Below are 18,405 nucleotides of genomic sequence, written 5' to 3' on the forward strand. Positions count from 1 at the left end.
AGAGTAGTGCAGATTGGTGGACGACCTATGAGACAGTATCTTGGACCCTTCGAAAGTGTCATTGTCACGCAAAAAAGAGAAAGACAGAATAACTGTTGTAGATTAAAGGAGACACCTTGTGATTTTGGTGGGGTTGTGGTGAGAAACACACAGCTGAAAGCACAGTCCTAGGACCTTGAGGGGCATTTGAATAATGGACCATGTATTGGATAAAGTGATTGTGTTGATGTTGAAGTTTTTGGTTATAACAGTGATTTTGTGCTTTCTTGGAGAATGTCCTTGTTCTTAAAAGATGCATGCTAAAGCTCTTGGGAATGAAGTGTCATGGGTTTGCTGTTCACTTTCCAGAATCTCAGCCAGACACACACACGCACAATACAATTAGAGAGAAAACAGATACACTCACTGTTATTTACTTATTAGACAATTACATGTGACAGTTGTCCATCGGTGTTACTTGGTGAATCTCACTGAGGGGTATACAGGTGCTGTTTGTAGTATCATTTTTTTTTGTACTTTTCTGCAGGTTCTAAATCTGTCAAAATCAAAACATTGGGGAAGGGAGGGAAGAGAGAGAAACAGTGACGTTTCCCATGGATTGCTGTCTTCGTTCACATTTTAATATGTTGTTTAAGGAGGGAATGAATAGCTCGGTGAGCTTTCTACGTATATCGCTAATACGCGCTTTCAGATCTGATTTCAGATCAGGAAGACCTTTGGAGATACATGCCCTTCCGTGTGAGCAAGTTGGTGTATTAGGCAAAGCTGGTAGATGCTACACATATGGGATCATAAGGTTCCAGCCACTCAAGCAAGCAACACCTGTCTCATTGCAGGCTTTTCTCTGAAGACCTTGGCCAAGATGCAAAACCGAAGCATTGTCTGCGCACATAGTGCGCTTATGGACTCCCTCGGGCGGAATACTTTGTGCACCCAACTCATCACAGTGTACGTTTCCATCCTGAAAGTCATCACGCTGTGGTGAAATTGTTTGGGTGTTTATCTGCTTGCTAGACCTTGATCTCCTTGAGGTCTTCTGACTGGATCTGTCGTTCTGATCCCTAGCAAGAGGCGAGATGATTGGCTTTGTATTGGATTTATTTGAAAGGCAACCGAAATCATGGGATGAGGATTTTCTGAATCCTCAGATTATTTTTAAGGACTTGTCAGCCTGGGAAGGTGAGGTTTGAGTTAGCATAGAACATTTAGTAGATTGTGAATGGTATAAAAAAGGTACACTTGGGGACGCCTGGGTGGCTCAGTGGGTTAAGCCGCTGCCTTCGGCTCAGGTCATGATCTCAGGGTCCTGGGATCGAGCCCCGCATCGGGCTCTCTGCTCAGCAGGGAGCCTGCTTCCTCCTCTCTCTCTGCCTGCCTCTCTGCCTGCTTGTCATCTCTCTCTGTCAAATAAATAAATAAATAATCTTTAAAAAAAAAAAGAAAAGGTACACTTGGATTTGGTCCAATACTCAAATATCTAGGACCATCAGAAAGAAAGTTTGGTAGCTTACGGCCACACACTCTCCAGCCACCATCATCGTATTGCAAGAACTCCCACATGTACCCTACAGGGGAATACTGTTCAGTCAGAAAAGGAACGCGTACCAATACGTGCTACAATAGGGAGGAACTTTGACACATTCTATTAAGTGGAAGAAGCCAGAATCAAAAGACCACATCTTGTATGATGACATTTACGTGAACTGTCTAGAATGTGCAAATCCACAGAGACAGAGGACAGATCAGTGGTTGCCAGGAGTTAGGGGTTGGGGAGGCACAGGGAGAGACTCCTTAGTGGGTATGAAGTTTCCTTTTGGGATGGTGAAGACACAGTAAGGTGGTAGCAATGGTCCTACAACATTGTGGATGTAATTAATGGCAATGGCCTTGCGTGTTAAAGTGGTAAATTTTACGTTATCTATATTTTACGGCAATTTTAAAAAGCCATTAAAAATAAGGACTAATTCTTATGAAGTAATTTCTCTACGGTCCTGCGGTTTCAAGCAGCACAAGCAACTTGGAAAGGTTAGGGGTTCCTGGTTTAAAAGTCTAAAACAGGGCACCTGGGGGGCTCAGTTGGTTAAGCGACTGACTTCAGCTCAGGTCATGATCCTAGTGTCGCAGGATAAGGTCCTGCATCAGTCTTCCTGCTTAGCAGAGAGTCTGCTTCTCCCCCACTCTCATGCTCTCTCCCTCTCTCATTCTCTCTCAAATAGATAAATAACATCTTTCTAAAAAATAAGTAAAAGTCTAAAACAGTTCCATGCAGAATGACAATAGGTTCTCCGAGTCAGCTAGGTTAAGTTGGGGCACATCTAGCTTTTGACATCTATCTAATGAGGAGAGGCATTTCTTTCTGAGTATGTCCCTCCTTGTCACTGTCATAAAAGGGGCAAGGATATAACACTGGACCTGACCCAGCGTGACTCTCATCTGCTAACTGACTGCTGCCAGACGGCAAGTTAGAAGCTCCAGGGAGACTGTTGGCTTCCTGGCCTCCCAGTTTCTGAGTTTGTTTGCTTTTCCCTAAAATACTTGATTTGGGTGCCTGTGAAATCAGCCCTTAGATTTGCAGAGGCTGGAAGGCCCCCCATCGAGTGTTTGATAAAGTTTTTGAGTTTTGTAAAGAACAGTGACCAGATGCGGCCAGCGTTCGTGGTTTGTGGCCATCGCATTGCTGAACTTTTTCTTCCCATGATACCTCTCAGAAGTTCTTAACTTTCCATGACACGCCAGAGCCTTGAGGATTGGGGTTAAGTGGGATGGCCGGGCAGACCACAGAGAGATGTGTGTTCCTGTGGTAACACGTGACTGGCCGAGGGTGAGATGGGGAGGGCCAGGGAGGACAGGGACAGGAAGGAAATGTAGGAGATGAGTGAGGAAGAGAGGGAAGAGGGGTACTGAGGGCAAAGAAGAGAGACCCCTCCCCCAATAATGAGTGCCTCCCATGTTCCCCTAAGGAATCCCCTTCCTATACTGGGATTCCTTTTCTGGCACCAGCAGTGACTTGTTTCTAGATTTCCTGAATCCATGAGAAATGAAAAACAGGAATATTTGGGTTAGGACTCTGAGGACAGCCAGAGGCTAGGAAGGACCCATCCCTAGAAATATGTCTTCTGCTCATTTCCATCATGTCGTCCTTTAGAGTGGGGTAACCCAGGGTTCACGAATTCAGATGCCAGTCAGGTAAAGAACAGGAGAGCCACAGACCAGGTATATGGCCTCTGGGGAGAGGGCGATGTCACATGCCCATCCAGACAAGATGGCTGCCCCTTGGGCGGCAGGACACGTGGCCACCTGGAACTGTGGGCCCCGGCTGCCAAGTCAGCTGCCGCATCTCCTTTCCTTTCCTTTTTGAGAAGAAGAGAAACCCGATTTTATGTCAGATTGGCCAGTCCCTCAAATCCTGCCCAAAGGAAGACATTAAATGCCAACTGGACCTGGCTGGCTGGCCACTGACAAGTTATGACCAGGGATTGAAGTCAACAGATTACAAGTACAGACACAAAGGCTGAATATGGTGGCGGGGCAGTGGGCAGAATGGAGAGGCCAAAGAGTTTACCTCTGAGAGTAACAAAATTTGATTTAAAAAATATCTGTCACCAGGAAATCATCCATACTAGGAAAGTTGAAGTTTGGTGAGAAACCATTTTATACCCTGGTGGGAGGTGGGGTGGGTGAGGTGTGATGCTGTGTGTCTCGGTAGGTGGAGGCAGTGGCACTGGGTCTCTGGTGCTGGGCAGGGGAGAACCAAGCCATGGGGACAGAGCACAAAAAGAAATAAACCTGTTGGGCATCAAAGGTAGATGGCCGGACTTCCACATTTACTGGAAGCCTCCTGGTCACGCGCAGGCCCAGCTCTGCCTTCCCCAAAGGAAATGGGAAGTGCCCCCTTTGCTTAAAGTTGGAACCTACAGATAAACGTTAGGAACTCTCCACCTCCGTGGCAGAAACCCTGGGACATGAACAAGGTAGATTAGCTTGGCTTTAAGCTGTTACTTTTACCTTTTGCAACTTAATTCATTGGACTGTTGATCGGTTCTTCTGTGTTTGGTCCTCATTGTTCGTCACTTGTATATTTTCATCTGCTCAAAAAAAAAAAAAAAAAAAAAAGGTAGGTAGGTAAGGGAACACAGGTGAACTTTTTTTTTTTTTTTTTTAAGATTTTCCATTTATTTATTTGACAGAGAGAAATCACAAGTAGGCAGAGAGGCAGGCAGAGAGAGAGAGGGAAGCAGGCTCCCCGCCAAGCAGAGAGCCCGATGCGGGACTCGATCCCAGGACCCCGAGATCATGACCTGAGCCGAAGGCAGCGGCTTAACCCACTGAGCCACCCAGGCGCCCCGAACTTTATTTTTTTAATTAGGTAGGCTTGATTAATCTGGTATTTTTCCAAAAAGAAACAAAAACGTAAACCAAGATGAAACAGGAATAGAAGTTTCCTTCCCCCAGCACAAGAGTGGACGTAGCCAGGAGCTAGGAGCAGAAGAGACTGCTGGGCTGGCAGATGGGGAAGGCCAAGAGGCGAGAGGGCTGCTGGCTGCTTGAGCTGGAACTAGAACGTTCCGTGAGAAAGCAACCAGCCAGCTTTGGCCAGCGTGCATGCCTGTCTGTTCCCAGTCAGGGCCGCACTTCGCCTTCCCCACCCTTGGTCCACCATCCATCACTACCATGTCTGCCTCCCCTGCTCTGACGGCAGAATTTATAGTCCAGTTCTGAAAAAAATGGAAAGCGGGAGGTGGGGTGCTGGGAACCAGTTGTGAAATGATAAATCAAGGCCTCTTTAAGGTCGAGGTTGGTTTTGCCATCTCTCACTTTGAGGTTCGTTCTTAAGAGAGGCTTTGAGAAGCGGGGATAGGGCTTAAAATGCGTGTTTTTTTTGTTTTTTGGGTTTTGTTTTGTTTTGTTTTGTTTTATAGAAAAACCATTACAATGATCAGTTTGCCTGTTTAAATAGACGTTGGCTTCGTTGTGGCTGTTCTGCACCTAGGAGTAGAGAGAACAGCTGCACGTAACCCCCTTCCTCTGATTTTACTGTCTCTGGGTAAACTGAGCCCCATCCATCATGCCAAGGGCTCAGTAAAAACTCGGAGTGGTTGGGAGTATCCAGGACAACAGTTTGGTTGGGTTTCTAAGGCTACCTAGGGAAGAATTAGTGGAAGAATAGTGGAAGAATATCCACTATTTGTCGCAGTGGAGCAGAAAGGTCCCCACAGTGGAGCAGAAAGGTGGCACAGATGTCCTCTGCTCTTCTTTCTCAGAAAGTAAGCCCATCTCTGGGTCCCTGTTGTCCTCGCCATTCAGCGGCTCCCCGCCTAGGCGCCCCAAGTCTGCACATCTGTCTTGTAGGATGGCCGGTTGTTTCCGGCACTTACGGGGTCTTGGAGCAAATTCATCATTTACAACTGTCCCCCACCCCCACAAACACATGTCCCTCATCTACAACCTATAGGCCCTTGAAACCAAAGCAAACAGCGCTCCCCTCACGGGGACCTGCATGTGGCACGACCTTCCCAGTCCTTCCTTTCCGTCTCCCCCAGTGCCTCTGCTTCCCAGGCCAGGATGATTCCTGTGCTCAGCACCCACACCCAGCCTCTCCCTCCCTCTGCATTCCTTCTGCCACCGCTCAAGCAGGCCAGTTGCTGCTGCTCTCCCTGAGAGGCCCCCAGTGTCCCTGTTTCTGGTCCCACTTTTCTCCGGTGTATGTCTGATACAGCCACCCCGCTTGATCACTCCGAAACCCTACTGTCCTTCGTCAGGCCACTGGCAGTGAACCTGCCAGAAGTCTAGCCTGCCCCTAGAACACAGCCCACAACCCTTGGCTCTGCATCTAAGGCCCTGTGCAACCCCTCTACCCTTTCTCCCATCTGCCATCTTCTTCCTTTCCTCCTGTGGGAACCCTGCCCTCCTCCAAATGGGCGATCTCCGGCCATCTTGTCTGCACTTGCTCCCACTGGCGGCCTTCCCTTGGTGGCCATTCTGTTTCCAGCCTTCCTCATATCCACTTAATCCTTGGGTCTTATTGTGACCGACACTCCGTTTTCCCTCCTGGCAAGCATGCATTTTTACTTTTTATTCATAATCCACAAACAGGGGGGCACCTGGGTGGCTCGGTGGATTAAGCATCTGCCTTTGGCTCAAGTCATGATTGCAGGGTCCTGGGATCAAGAAGTGCACGGGGCTCCCTGCTCAGTAGGGAGGCTGCTTCTCCCACTCCCTCTGCCCCCTCCCTTGTTTGTTTTCTCTCTCTCAAATAAATAAAATCTTAAAAAAACAATATACAAATATAAGTACTTTTGGGAGAGGAGCTCTGCCTCCTTCTCTGTGGTCACCCCAAGGCAGCCAGGTCAGGCAGGTATGGGAGCCAGCGAGCCTGGTAGGGGGATCCCCTCCCTTGAAGGGGTCAGCCCCAGGTGATTGCTGCCTGGTAGCCAGGTGGGTCCACCTTTGATTTTTCCAGGAAAGCCGGAAGTCTTCATTTCCCTGTGAAATGGCTTAATTTACATTTTGTTCACATCATACTTTAAAAGGTGGTCCCTACCAGGGAAACACCATTGCTTGCGATTACAACTTACAGATTACGACGCGCAAGGCTGCTGGCCATGGAGTGTGCGAACCTTGATCTCAGGGTCCTGAGTTTCAGCCCCACATTGGGGGTAGAGATCACGTAAAAATAAAATCTTAAAAAAAAAAAGGGGGGGGGGCTTCTGCATGTGCACCATGGGTATGAAATAGCAGTTCATGCCTTGGGCACATACTAAAAAGGGTAGGAATTCTGCTTTTCGGGATGGGTTTGGGATCTCGAAAAGGAGGGGGGCTGGAAATCCAGGAATTGAATTTAGGGTTCTGATGGCAGGAGAGAAGTAGGGCCGTGTTTGGTGGCTCTTTCCTTTTGCGGCCGACTTAAGTAAGACAGCCTCTCCCCTTAAACCAGTAAAACCGGATGCCTTCACTATCTCTTTGTTGTTTTCCTTCGTGAAAATGTTCCAATGAAACAAACTTTTACGTGGAATTTTACCAGGTTGACATTAAAGGGCAGGTCTCTTTGGTGGGGGTGGGGGGGAGGCGGTGCTGTGACATGCTGAGAGGGTCTGTATGTTGGGGAAGATCACAGCCCTTTCCCAGCAGATGAATGAAAGGTCACGGGAGGGAACGAAGCAGCTGCCCTTTTTGATGGGCAGAGAAGACAGGAGGCGCTGGCCTCCGCAGGTGTTCAGGGAATTCCTATGCAGGTGCAAATTCCAGATGAACCCTGCTTTATAGCATTTGGGCCTCTGTGACAGTGCCATCTTTCATTCATTCATCACGCTTGTACTGAGTCCCATCAATGATGCTGAGCTGTTGCGAGGGTCTCAGGGGGCGTGGGCCAACATCCCGCCTGCACGTTGCTTCAAATCTAGTGGGAGGGGGGTGCCTGGGTGGGTCAGTCCCTTAACCATCTACCTTCGGTGCAGGTCATGATCTCAGAGGTCCTGGGATTGAACCCTGCATCAGGCTCCCCCCTCAGTGGAGAGTCTGCTTCTCCCTCTGCTGCCCCCACACCCCGCTTGTGCTCTCTTACACTCTCTCTCTTCTAAATAAAATCTTTAAGAAAAAAAGGGGTGGGGAGAAAAACTAGGGACATCTGGGTGGCTCAGTTGGTTAAGCATGTCTTGGGCTCAGGTCATCAGCCCGGGGGTGTGGGATCGAGTCCCCCATCGGGCTCCTTGCTCGACAGGGAGCCTGCCTCTCCCTTTGCCTCCCACTCCTCCTACTTGTGCTCTCTCTCCCTCTCTCTCTCTGACAAATAAAATTAAAAAAAAAAAAAATCTGGCTGGAGGATCACAAACATCACAAGCACAGGGATATGAGGAAGAACATGTCCGTGTTCCTGAGGTCCTAACTGACCGATCTAGAAAGTTAGCAATAATTAAGAGGACGTGTCTCTGATGCTTTCCGAGCTATCTGCCGTCTCTGTGGGTCTGTCCCTCACCTCTTTGGGGAAGTTCGGTTCCAGTCTTCTGTATCTTAAATTCATGATGAGGGAAACCAGACCCATTCCCGGCTCTTGTGGAAAAGCCCTTTCTGAGCATAGACCAGAAGACTGAGGACAGATCAGCCACAAAGGGTATATTTCTACCATATTTCATTAAGTTCCCATAAGCTTTCTCGGTTTGTTTCTGGGGACACCTTGATTTGTTACTTAATGACGAATGGGTCGAGGGAAAAAGGGAAAACACTTCATTCACTCCCCTGCCTGGCCTGTGGCGTGCCACAGTTGTACGAAGAGGTGCAGGACCTGACACTGGGATATATGAGATGCCCTGGGTCTCAGGGAGTCCGCAGTCTTGTGCCCCAAGTCTCTACCTAGGGCACCCATGGAGTCCTTCTTGAATGCAGACGTCTGGGCCCCACACAGTGAGACCTATTCGGGGAGTCTCGGGTTTTGTCCGTCCAGTGAGCACCCTCGGTGGTGAATTAGTGATGCTCAGAAAACTATTCTTTGCAAAGCCTTGGTCTAGAAGCCAGAGAGATAAGACAGACCGCAGCCAAAACATAACTGCCAGGATAGAGCCGATGGGGGAGGCTGCTTGGTGGTCCATCCCGCGTGTCGTGCAAGTTCAAGCTCAACAGAAAGCTCACTTCCGGCCTTGGGACGGGAAGGCATTGGAGTTAGTGCAGGAAAGATGGGTGGGATTTCGATGGCATGAGACAAGGGAGGCACTTCAGATTAGACGATGGATGCCTACAGGATGCTCATCCTCGGTCATAGACTGACCATTTGCCTATGTCCCCCAGTGGACCCTTAGTCTCCCAAGAGTGGGCGCTGTCTCTTGTTCGTTCTTTCAAGAGGGCTTCCTGGGGGACCTTTTCCATGCTGCCCGCTGGGCAGACCTGGTCCCTGGACTCACACAATTCACAGCATAAAAGAAGAACCAGCATTTATCCCAGTGCCTGGCATGGGGGGCCCGTCCTAAGTATTGAAGGAAGGAAGGAGGGCCAGGGGGAAGGACAATGAAGGGAATGATGGGGTGGGAAATGGTTGTCACGAAACACCTTGAGCGCTCCGGGAACCCCGTGTCCGGTCCCTGGATGGCCTGGAGGCTAGGAGCAGCATCACCCAACCCTCGAGCATCAGCCAGCTGATGCAGTGTTTGGAAAGCGGGACAACCTCAGGCGAAGCCAGGTTGCTCATCATATGTTCCAGAATGTGTGGATTAAGCACCTGGATGAGAGGGACATTGCGAAAGGTCTTGGGAGCGGGTTTGGCAAATGGAAAAGTTGTTCTTGGTGCCATGTATTACTTACATCTAGGATGTGCAGCGCCCCCATTGTCTCAGTATTCAGAGTTCTTTTATGTGCTCTTTGTAGGAGCATTTTAAGTTTCATTTAAACACCCATTTCCCCCTGTGGAACATCGGACGTTCTAGAACTGAGTTCTCTCCAGCAGGGGGATTTTTAAGAACTCAAGCCCTTATATTCAGGGAGTGGTTACTACACTTAAATTATTAACTGCACTTGAAAAAGTGAAAAATAGGCACGCCTGGGTGGCTCATTCCGTTAAGCTTCTGCTTTTGGCTCAGGTCATAATCCCAGCGTCCTGGGATCGAGTCCCGCATTGGGCTCCTTGCTTGTCGGGGAGCCTACTTCTCCCTCTGCCTACCACTGTCTCTCTCTCTCTGACAAATAAATAATAAAATCTTTTAAAAAGGAAAGAAAGAAAATTTAAGAGTAAAGGGCTTGAAAATCCTGTCGATAAATAAAACAAATAATAAAAAAAAGAGGGAGGGGCTCAGAAGTAGTGAGAGGCCTGGAAGAAAGAGAACTTGGGGGAGGTGGCAGAGGCAGGGGAAGAGTAGGGACAGGCAGTGGTCCCTTGGGTGATTGAGTGGCCAGCCACCCACCCAGTGGCTGCAGAGATTAGACTGGTGTCACCCTTCTTTGAAATACTGATGAGCTCTTGTTCTCTGACACCTTAATCAGTGTTTTGTAGTCTAGGAAACAGCTTTTTTCTCTTTAATTTTCATATGCCATAGCTCCTTTTTTCAGTGGGTGTGTTACATTCTTATACTTTTGCGATCATTTGGACCTGTCCTGTCTGTGGTTCTGTCAGATGTTCTAGATTCCTTCTTCTGGCTAGTTCGAGTCTCCCTTGCCCCTGTTGTCTTTATTAGGTAATAATAAAAGCTCTAATTGAATACTGGTGGAGAAAGGGTTTTTTTTTTTTTTTTTTAAGATTTTATTTATTTATTTGAAAGAGAGAGAGCCTGTGTGCACAGTGCAGGGGGCAGGGGGAAAGGCAGAAGAAGAAGCAGAGGGGGCCCCATGCGGGACTCGATCCCCGGACCCCAGGATCATAACCAGAGCCGAAGGGAGATGCTTAACCAACCGAGCCACCCAGGCGCCCGAGAAAGTGGATTTAAAAAGAAATTGACCCACCGAGATAACATGGATGATGGGAAGTTTATACGCACTGTGTTCCAGAGGTGTGGGTGTGTCTGTGTGTACATAAACACACGCACACAACTAGTACAGAGGGGCCTCATAAGCACAGACTGTTTAAAAGAGAGAGCGCTTCTGCTGCTCACTCACACAGTCCTGTCAAGGGAAGTGCCTAAAAGTGACGGGAAATCCGAGGCCAGAGTTCCAGGTGGAGAAGCTCGTGCAAGCGGGATGCTGGTCCGCAGAGAGGATATTGCCATTCAAATTCAAGAGTCTCCAAAGAAGACTCGGGGAAGCAGAAGGCAAAAATATCAGGACCAGGTTTTTAAAATAAGTGGGTCTTGGATGGGCGCATGTTTTTCCCATGGAACCCTCAAGATGTTTTTTGCGTGCCCATGAAGGGATGCCGTGTTTCAGAAATGAATTTCCAGCTGTTTTAGGCGTTGTCTGAAGGCTCTCTCATGCGAAGCCCACAGGTCCCCCGGATTGGGCCCCACCTACTTCCTGATCCCGTTAAAATGACATCCTCAAGGCAACATGGTGGTTGGAAACAGGTGCTTGACTGTTGTGAATATGGCTCCCCCACCCCCCGACCCGCATTTCCACCAGGGCCTTACAGGAGCTGTGCAGAGGTGAAGAAGGAGCAAGTGGATGGTAAAGCAGGGGTGGGGGGAGCTGGGGAGTAAATGTCACAAATGTCCTATGTCACCGGTAGGCTTTTTCCCCCAGGGACAGTCACTACCCACCCCCACCCTGCCCTGTAAGCAAGCTCCCTTGGCCATCTTTAAGGCAGCATTATTATTCCTAATTCCTGATGCAGGAATGTCACCCCGTAGGTCTGGGCAGCTGTGTTGGGCAGAAGAGTCCTTTGGGTTACAACTCCCTCACGGAAAGGTTCCTAAGTCGCCTCAGAAGGGTTTTGAAATGCTAATATGCAGCTGCCAACAGGTGCCAGTACCCCCCCCCCCAGCCTGGAATGTCACACCTACTGAAAGCAACCGAGCATCCTTGAATATAATTTACTTTAAAACCTGGAAATGTGAAACCAAGTTGCTTCAAGCTGAGAGAGAGACTTCCTCCGGACTCCTTTGGCATTTTTTAGCTCAATAAACTCGGAAATAAGTAGCCACAGACACACCCCCGCCCCACAGTGTTTCTGGTCAGCTCTCAGGCGTGTGTTTGCGGGGAGCACACACGCATGATTTGGGGGTGTGTACATGTGCTCACACGTGTGCATCTAAGGTACAGCACTTGGGTCCCTGTTGTAGTAAAGGAACCACAATTTCTTTTTCAATAGTCTCGAGGTAGACACCTTGCTCGTTTCCTAATAGATCTTCTTGCACAAAAGCTCATGGAAGGTTGCTAGTTATTTTAAACAGAACAGGTTTACAGGAAACAAAGTAAAAACCCACCCCTACAGATGATCACTATTAACACTTTGGGTGGATCTTTCCAGTCTCTTTTGGGGCCCATAGAGAAGACTGTGTCTACATGCGTTACCTTTTTAAAACATTTCTGGGGTCGTATCTCATAGACTATATAATTTGCCTTTCTCATTTCTGGAGTCTGAGAAAGTTCTGTCTTTCCATTGTTTCCAAGATGGTGCCTCCAGTGACTGTAACTTTTTAAAAAAGCGTGTGTACTCTACCTCTTGCCATAATGTGCTGCCTTAAGCAGAGTGGCCACTTCTAGCCCTGGGTTAAGACACATTTTAGGGGTGCCTGGGTGGCTCAGTGGGTTAAGCCTCTGCCTTCGGCTCAGGTCATGATCTCAGGGTCCTGGGATTGAGTCCCACATCGGGCTCTCTGCTCAGTGGGGAGCCTGCTTCCCCATCTCTGTCTGCCTCTCTGCCTACTAGTGATCTCTGTCTGTCAAATAAATAAAATCTTTAAAAAAAAAAAAAGACACATTTTAATCTGGAAGTTCTGAACCACACCAAACATAAAGTCGTTTTTAGTGGAGAAGTACTACACGAAGGAAATACTGCCTCTTCCTCCTATTGCATGGGGCAGATGAAAGCTTTTAAAGATGCAGTGTATCTACCTGAAGGTGGGCCAAAAAGAGTGGGCAGGCTGGCGTTGTCGTCTTGGGTGGCAGGTGCCATGCAGGTGGGAGAGGCCACAGCAGCGAGTCCAGGGACAAGGGAGGAGAAGGAGGAGAGGCAGTAAACTGTAAACACACACAAATGTAAGAATTACCCATATCGTGATAGTCTAGACAGCCGGTCCGGTCGGCCCTCTGGATTCAAAGGCTCTGGGGAAAAAAAAAAAAATCCGGGTCTGCATTACTTAAGTTTATTAACAGCATTCAGAAGGACACCAGAGAGCGGTATGGATAACCTGAGGGCCTATAGATAAGTTACAGCAGATGAATGCGATCTGATACAATTAGCTGCTTTCAAATGTGTTATAAAATGGATTCTAGTTGCTCATAAACCTGGGGTACGTGAGATGCCATGGAAGATCTAGATCTCTAGGGGAAGACCCTCGCCACATTTGCTCTTTGCTTCCGTGAGCCAAGCCTTGGGCTGAGGTCCACTAAGATACCAAAAAAGCCAGCACACCAATTCAGCTATTTGTTAAAATCTGCCCTCGTGGTCCGCTGGTGCTCTGGACGAAGGGAGAAGACGGTGGGATGGCCTTTGGTCTGGTTCTTCGTCGTTCTCCCGGACTCCAGCCCAGTTCTCATTCCCATTCACCCAGGCCCCATTAGGAAGCAGGAAAACACTGCCAGAGGCCTGGTTTATTTACCTAATAAACTGGCTCTTGTATGGCCTGGGAAATGCTAAAATTTTTGAGCCAAGAAATCCTAGTAACAGGCAAACAGGGGTCCCGCAGTCAGGTCTGAAGAGACAACAAAATGAAGGTCAGCTAGTATCGGCATTCTTCTCCTTCCTGGTGGCCGTGACACAGCGCTGGGCTTTATTTGAAGATCCCAGAGTCGGAATCATTGCTCGCATTGTTCGCCGCGCGGGTCCTGCGGGCTGTGCCAAGTTTCAGATATTAATGTATTCTAGAGATCAGTGAGTGAAGAATTCCTCTGCACTTTTTTCCTTTTTAATTTTTCCCCCCTTTCCATACACTTTGTTGGTCGCGTCTTTGTCTGCTGGACGTTGCTGGGCATCTCTAATGAGAAAGCAAAGAATTGCAGAAGGAAAAAGGCAAAAGGAGTTGGGGGGGGGGGTGGTTAGGGAGAAGAGCACAGGCGCGGAAAAACAGGGCGTGTTTAGCACTTTAACGGTGAGGTGACATTTTTACAAGCTAGTCAGGTGCCCAGGACCCACTGGGGGAGGCGGCCTTGGCGAGGCAGATTCAGAGTGGAAAGCGCATTTTTTTGGAAACGTCTGACTCATTGATGAGCTTCTTGCAAACGGGGAAAAAAAAAAAAAAAAAAAAACGCACTTTTATTTTTGAACATCATTTTCCCTGCAGGACACCCGGCCTTAGTGCTGCTTTCGTATTCATTCCCGCTTCATTACTGCGGGCCCCCTCCCAACCCACCCTGGGCAGCTGCTAAAAGGGGGAAAAATTAAAGCAATTCATACTCCTGGTGACTTACTGCTGCAGAATAATTGGTTTCTGTTTGCAAAGAACATTATCACAGCAAAGCCCAGAAAACAGAAAGGTCTGTCTGAGAGAGAGAGAGGGGTTGCCGAGGCCAGGGGAGAAACGGGTGCATTACAGGGATGGGGGGGGGTGGGGAGTGGGAGGGGAGGGGGGATGAAAATCACATTTTTGCAAAGGTAATTAGCTAATAATTAATTTTTTGCCATCACCCCCTGCTAGGGTTTGTCCTTCTGTAATACGTGTACCCATGCTGGTTTTGAGCACCCCCCTGATACCTCGTGGAAATGATAATAAGACCAGACCAGTTAGAGAGCTCTTCAGACAGTGCGGTTGGTGCTTAGGGGAAGGCCGGGCCCGGGCTAAAATGCAGACCCTCCAAGGGTTCCTCCCGACACACAAGAAGTCCCTTTGTTTCCTGTTTTAGAAACCAGAGGCATGTCTCAAAGTGCAGGGAAAGTGAGAGGGGCCGAGGAATTGGCGCCGGGGGCTTGGCTTTCTGTATTTAAAAAGAGGGGAGGAAAAAAAATTGTTCGCGAGTTATCCGTGCCTGGATTTGATAGGGCCGTCTCTTGGGTGTTTTTGAAGTTCTGAAGGAAGGTTCTCCGAAGATGTAAGCAGGGTCTGTCTTTCACTTAGACTTAATTAAGAAACTTGCTGGCTTTGTCTGTAGGGGGCCCATTCCGCGCAAGCTGTGGCCCCCGCTGAATAGGGCCTCAGCCTGGAAAGTGTGTACACGCCGGACTGCCTTTGTGTCGTGTTGCCAGACTGGAGACAGGAGCGAGTGCGGACCCGGCTCTGCCAGAGGTCATCCCTGGTTGTCCCGAACGTAAGCCCCCCACCCCACCCCAGGCCCAAACAGAAAGCTCTAGCAAGGTGCAGGGGCTTTCAAGGTTCCTTCAGGACCTAGAACTAATGAACTTTTATAAAATGAATATTGGTGAACAAAAAAGGGGGATGGTGGGGGGTGGATGAGGGGCTGTCTGTTTTCCAGCAGTCTGTTTCCAAAGCATCCGGATGGGCCGAGGGGCTCACCCCCAGCCCTTTGCATGGAAACCGTGGGCAGCTTGAGCCTGGCCTGGGGCCCTGGCCCACCCCCACCTTGCTTCCACCCAGCCCCGGGGACCAAGTTTGCTGTGGTCACTGTTCTCCTAACCTTGAGAATAATTTCCCCCTGGTGGGCTACTGTGGCCTACCCTATTTAGAACAAAGTTGCTGAATGCGGGAGAATAAAGAACAGTGGGAAGGCTGTGAGCGGTGGTTAATCAGCTAATTCGCATTTCAAAAGACACTAATAAGAGGTGATAAATTCAAATAAAGCCCCGGGTATGAGTACTTTACTCATTCTGGAAAGCCTTCGGAGAGGCTCCCGGTTCCCTCTCTCTCTCCCTGCCTAGCTCTCTTCGTTTCCCTTTGAAGCAGCAAGACCTCCCGGGGTCCCTCCTCCTCGGCCTGCCCCTCCCTGCCAGGCAGGGGGAAGCGGGGCGCTGCAGGCCTTCGGCTTCCTCCTGCCCATGGCCGGCTGCACCCTCTTTTGCAGGAGCTGGTGCCCTCAGGGCTCGGGTGACCCCAGCCCTGGTCCCCTGGCTGCCTGCACCCTCCAGTCCCCCTTGCTGCCCTCTGGCTTATGGACTTCATGAGACCCAGTTGCCTCCCTCGTACATAAATGATGACCATCTTCATCTGTGATCGCTGGCCATGATGGGCCAACCCTGTCCTGGTGCCCTGTGCTGGGCTGTACTGGGAGGAACCCTACTCTCCCTCTGGCCCGAGCTCTGTCCGAGCGGGGAGTGCCCATCTTAGACTTTGTAGGGAGGCCTCTCATGATTGGGTCTTTCTGCTGTTACAGGCTAATGGCCCTGTCCTGCCACCACGGTCACTCACCCAGTGACCGGAAAATACCCAGCCGGCCAAGTGGCGCTGGAGACACACAGCTGTAATGCCAACCATCAGTGATTTCATTTCAGCCAGGAGTTCAGTGCAGGTGTTGGAAAATGAGCTCGTCCAAACTCTTTTCGCCCAGTCTCCCAACCCTGGGCAAAATGTAGAATATTGAGCTCCTTGACAGAACATGCCTCTAGAAGGAAAAGAAATCGCCCCGTGGCATCTGGATCCAGACGCCAGAAGCAGCATCATGCTATTAGACACTTAGGGTTTTTTTCTGTGGCCATCTTCTCCAGTGCTGGGGCGGGGGGATGTTGGGATCCTTTCCAGGTGGTCCCTGGTGTCATAACCTCAGAGCATCTTAGCCCCCTCATGTTCTGGAAATCCATCAGGAGCAGAATGAGCCCCCATTCTTTTCTTACCTGCATACTCGGAGGAATGGCATTCCGTCTTCTGCCCGTGAATGACTGGAAGGTCCCCTGGTCTTCATCGTTGACAACTTGGTAGCTGGGGGCATCCTCAGAAACCCTAAAGGGACCGTTGGCCAGATAGCGTGTACCTGGGAGCTGGCCAGCCTGTGACAGAGGCTTTCTGCGTAGCATGCCCTTCTGGTTAGCTGGAGCATCTGTATTTGCATCTAATTCGGACTCTGAATTATTCTGGAAGGATTCCTACTTTTGGAAAGGGTGTGACCGGATAACCTCCAAGGGCCCTTCCATGTGGGTACCTCCATCCCCAGGGGCAGAGGGCCCAGCAGGTTCTTCCTCCAGACACAGGATTCCTTTGCCGTTTGTCAACCTGTCAACCGAGGCGTTATCAGAGCAGGGTAGAAACTCCGCAACAGCATCCAGCTTTGTATCTGAAAAACAAAACAAAACAAAAACAAAAAAATGCTGCTATAAGCAACAGAAACCATCTCTGGTCACTTAAGTGCAGAAGGAATTGACTGAAAGGGTAGTGAGTAGTTTGAAAAGTAAATCTCCAAGAAGGCTGGCAGATCGGGCTACCACACGGAGAGAAACCAGCACGGCTGCCACTACCCCCCTCCCCCCAGAGAACCTTCCAGGGCAGATCTCATTGCTGCACCTGCTGAGGGCCCCCCGCTGGCCAGCCCTGCCAGTGCAGGGCCCCAGAGGCCATAGCTTTTGGGGCTCCCACTGATGTTCCCGGAGCATGTCCTTGCTGCCGCCACCACCAGAATGAATGTTCCGTGGTCCTTAGTCTTAGCACCCGAGTGGCTGGCCACCAACTGACACGCTGGGGCTGGGGGCAGGGGATGCCAAGGTTTGGCCCTTTGTCCTTGCCTCCTGTCAAAACTCAGGTAGCAAAGAATTCCTCAGATATACGAGGTAGATTCAGATGCAGAGCAGCTGAAAGCCCAGCACGTGTCCCCTCACTCTGCTGGGAGTCATTTGCCACAGATGGACATCTTCTTTGGCTCCTGTCACTGGAGTGGACAGCTTGACCCAAGACGACTTATGGACCTTGTGGGGCCCAGTGAAAGGTGCAAATGCAGGGGGAGATTTTAAACGTTCAGGGGGCTACAGCAGAGCAGAAACCACACATGGTGCCCTCCCGGGCATGGGGGCCCCGTGCCGCACCCTGCTCGGGTCACGCACCCATGAAGCCAGCCTTGGCTTGTCCTTTGGTCCTCAGGCAGGTCTTGAGGCCTTTTTAAAGCCATTCAGATGATTTCGGATCTGTCACTGTTATTTCACTTTATTTCCTGCTCACAGTTACTGTCATCCCCGTTGGACAGTTAGAGCAGACGAGGCTGTGATTCCCACTTGAGCCTTCTGACTCTGAATTGCCCTTTCTCCACGCCATGTCCGCGGCTCCTCCAGAGCTCAGAGGGGACAGTCGTGTGGCGCCCCCACGGCTGCACGCAGCACTCTTGGGGTGCCATCCTCCAGACTTGCTACTGTTGTAGAGAAAAGACCACTCACTCCCTTAAACACTTGGTCTTCCACATCCAGGACCTGCGTGACAGGAAGCAGAGAGCACAGTGCTCCCCAGCCAGGAGCTGGACCCCCAGTCTAGCACTTAAGTTACAAGCAAATCAACATAAAGCAGACGTTTGTTTGTGGGACAAGTACAACTGAATACGGGATATGACCTTGAGCAAGTCTTTCCCTCACTTCCAGGTGGTTCTGGTTTCTCATCTGTTTAAGTCCTTGACCTTCTCCCGCAACGTTTGTGCCTCTCTGCCCTGCCGTGCATTCCCGTGTCCCGGTTCCCTTTCTGCCACCTGCTCTAGCCCTTGGTGGTCCCCTCCTGTCTATCTCCGTGAATGCCCAAGTCTCCTCTCTGCCAGATCCTGCTACTCCCAACCCTCCTTCCATGCACAAGGCTTAGTATGATGGGCTTCTTCTCTTTACCGTCCCTGCCTAGTGTATCCCACGGTCAAAGTCTCTCCCTGTCCCTGTCCTGCGTGAGCCCATGCTTTCCTTCTCCATGGTTCCCAGAGAGCCAACCACGGCACCTTCTTGCTGCCGTCCTTCCCCCGCGCCTGTCCCTTTCTCCTCCCCTTTCCTTT

At 49.9% G+C, this 18,405-nt stretch overlaps 1 protein-coding gene across 4 annotated transcripts in view; it reads left to right on the plus strand.

The window, feature by feature from the left end:
- The window catches only part of STX8 (syntaxin 8), a 244,800-nt gene that overhangs the window by 168,416 nt on the left and 57,979 nt on the right, over nt 1-18,405 (plus strand). Inside the window, exon 8 of one of the 4 annotated variants that reach the window (XM_059148481.1) lies at nt 837-948. The exons of 2 other annotated variants lie outside the window; for them this stretch is intronic. In XM_059148481.1, the coding sequence (XP_059004464.1) occupies nt 837-948 (112 nt within the window). Of the gene's footprint in view, nt 1-836; nt 5,265-18,405 lie in introns of those variants that run through there. One more of the 4 variants, XM_059148482.1, reaches the window with a different exon arrangement.

This window comes from Mustela lutreola, chromosome 15 (genome assembly GCF_030435805.1).
Source record: "Mustela lutreola isolate mMusLut2 chromosome 15, mMusLut2.pri, whole genome shotgun sequence".
NCBI classification, from domain to species: Eukaryota; Metazoa; Chordata; class Mammalia; order Carnivora; family Mustelidae; genus Mustela; species Mustela lutreola.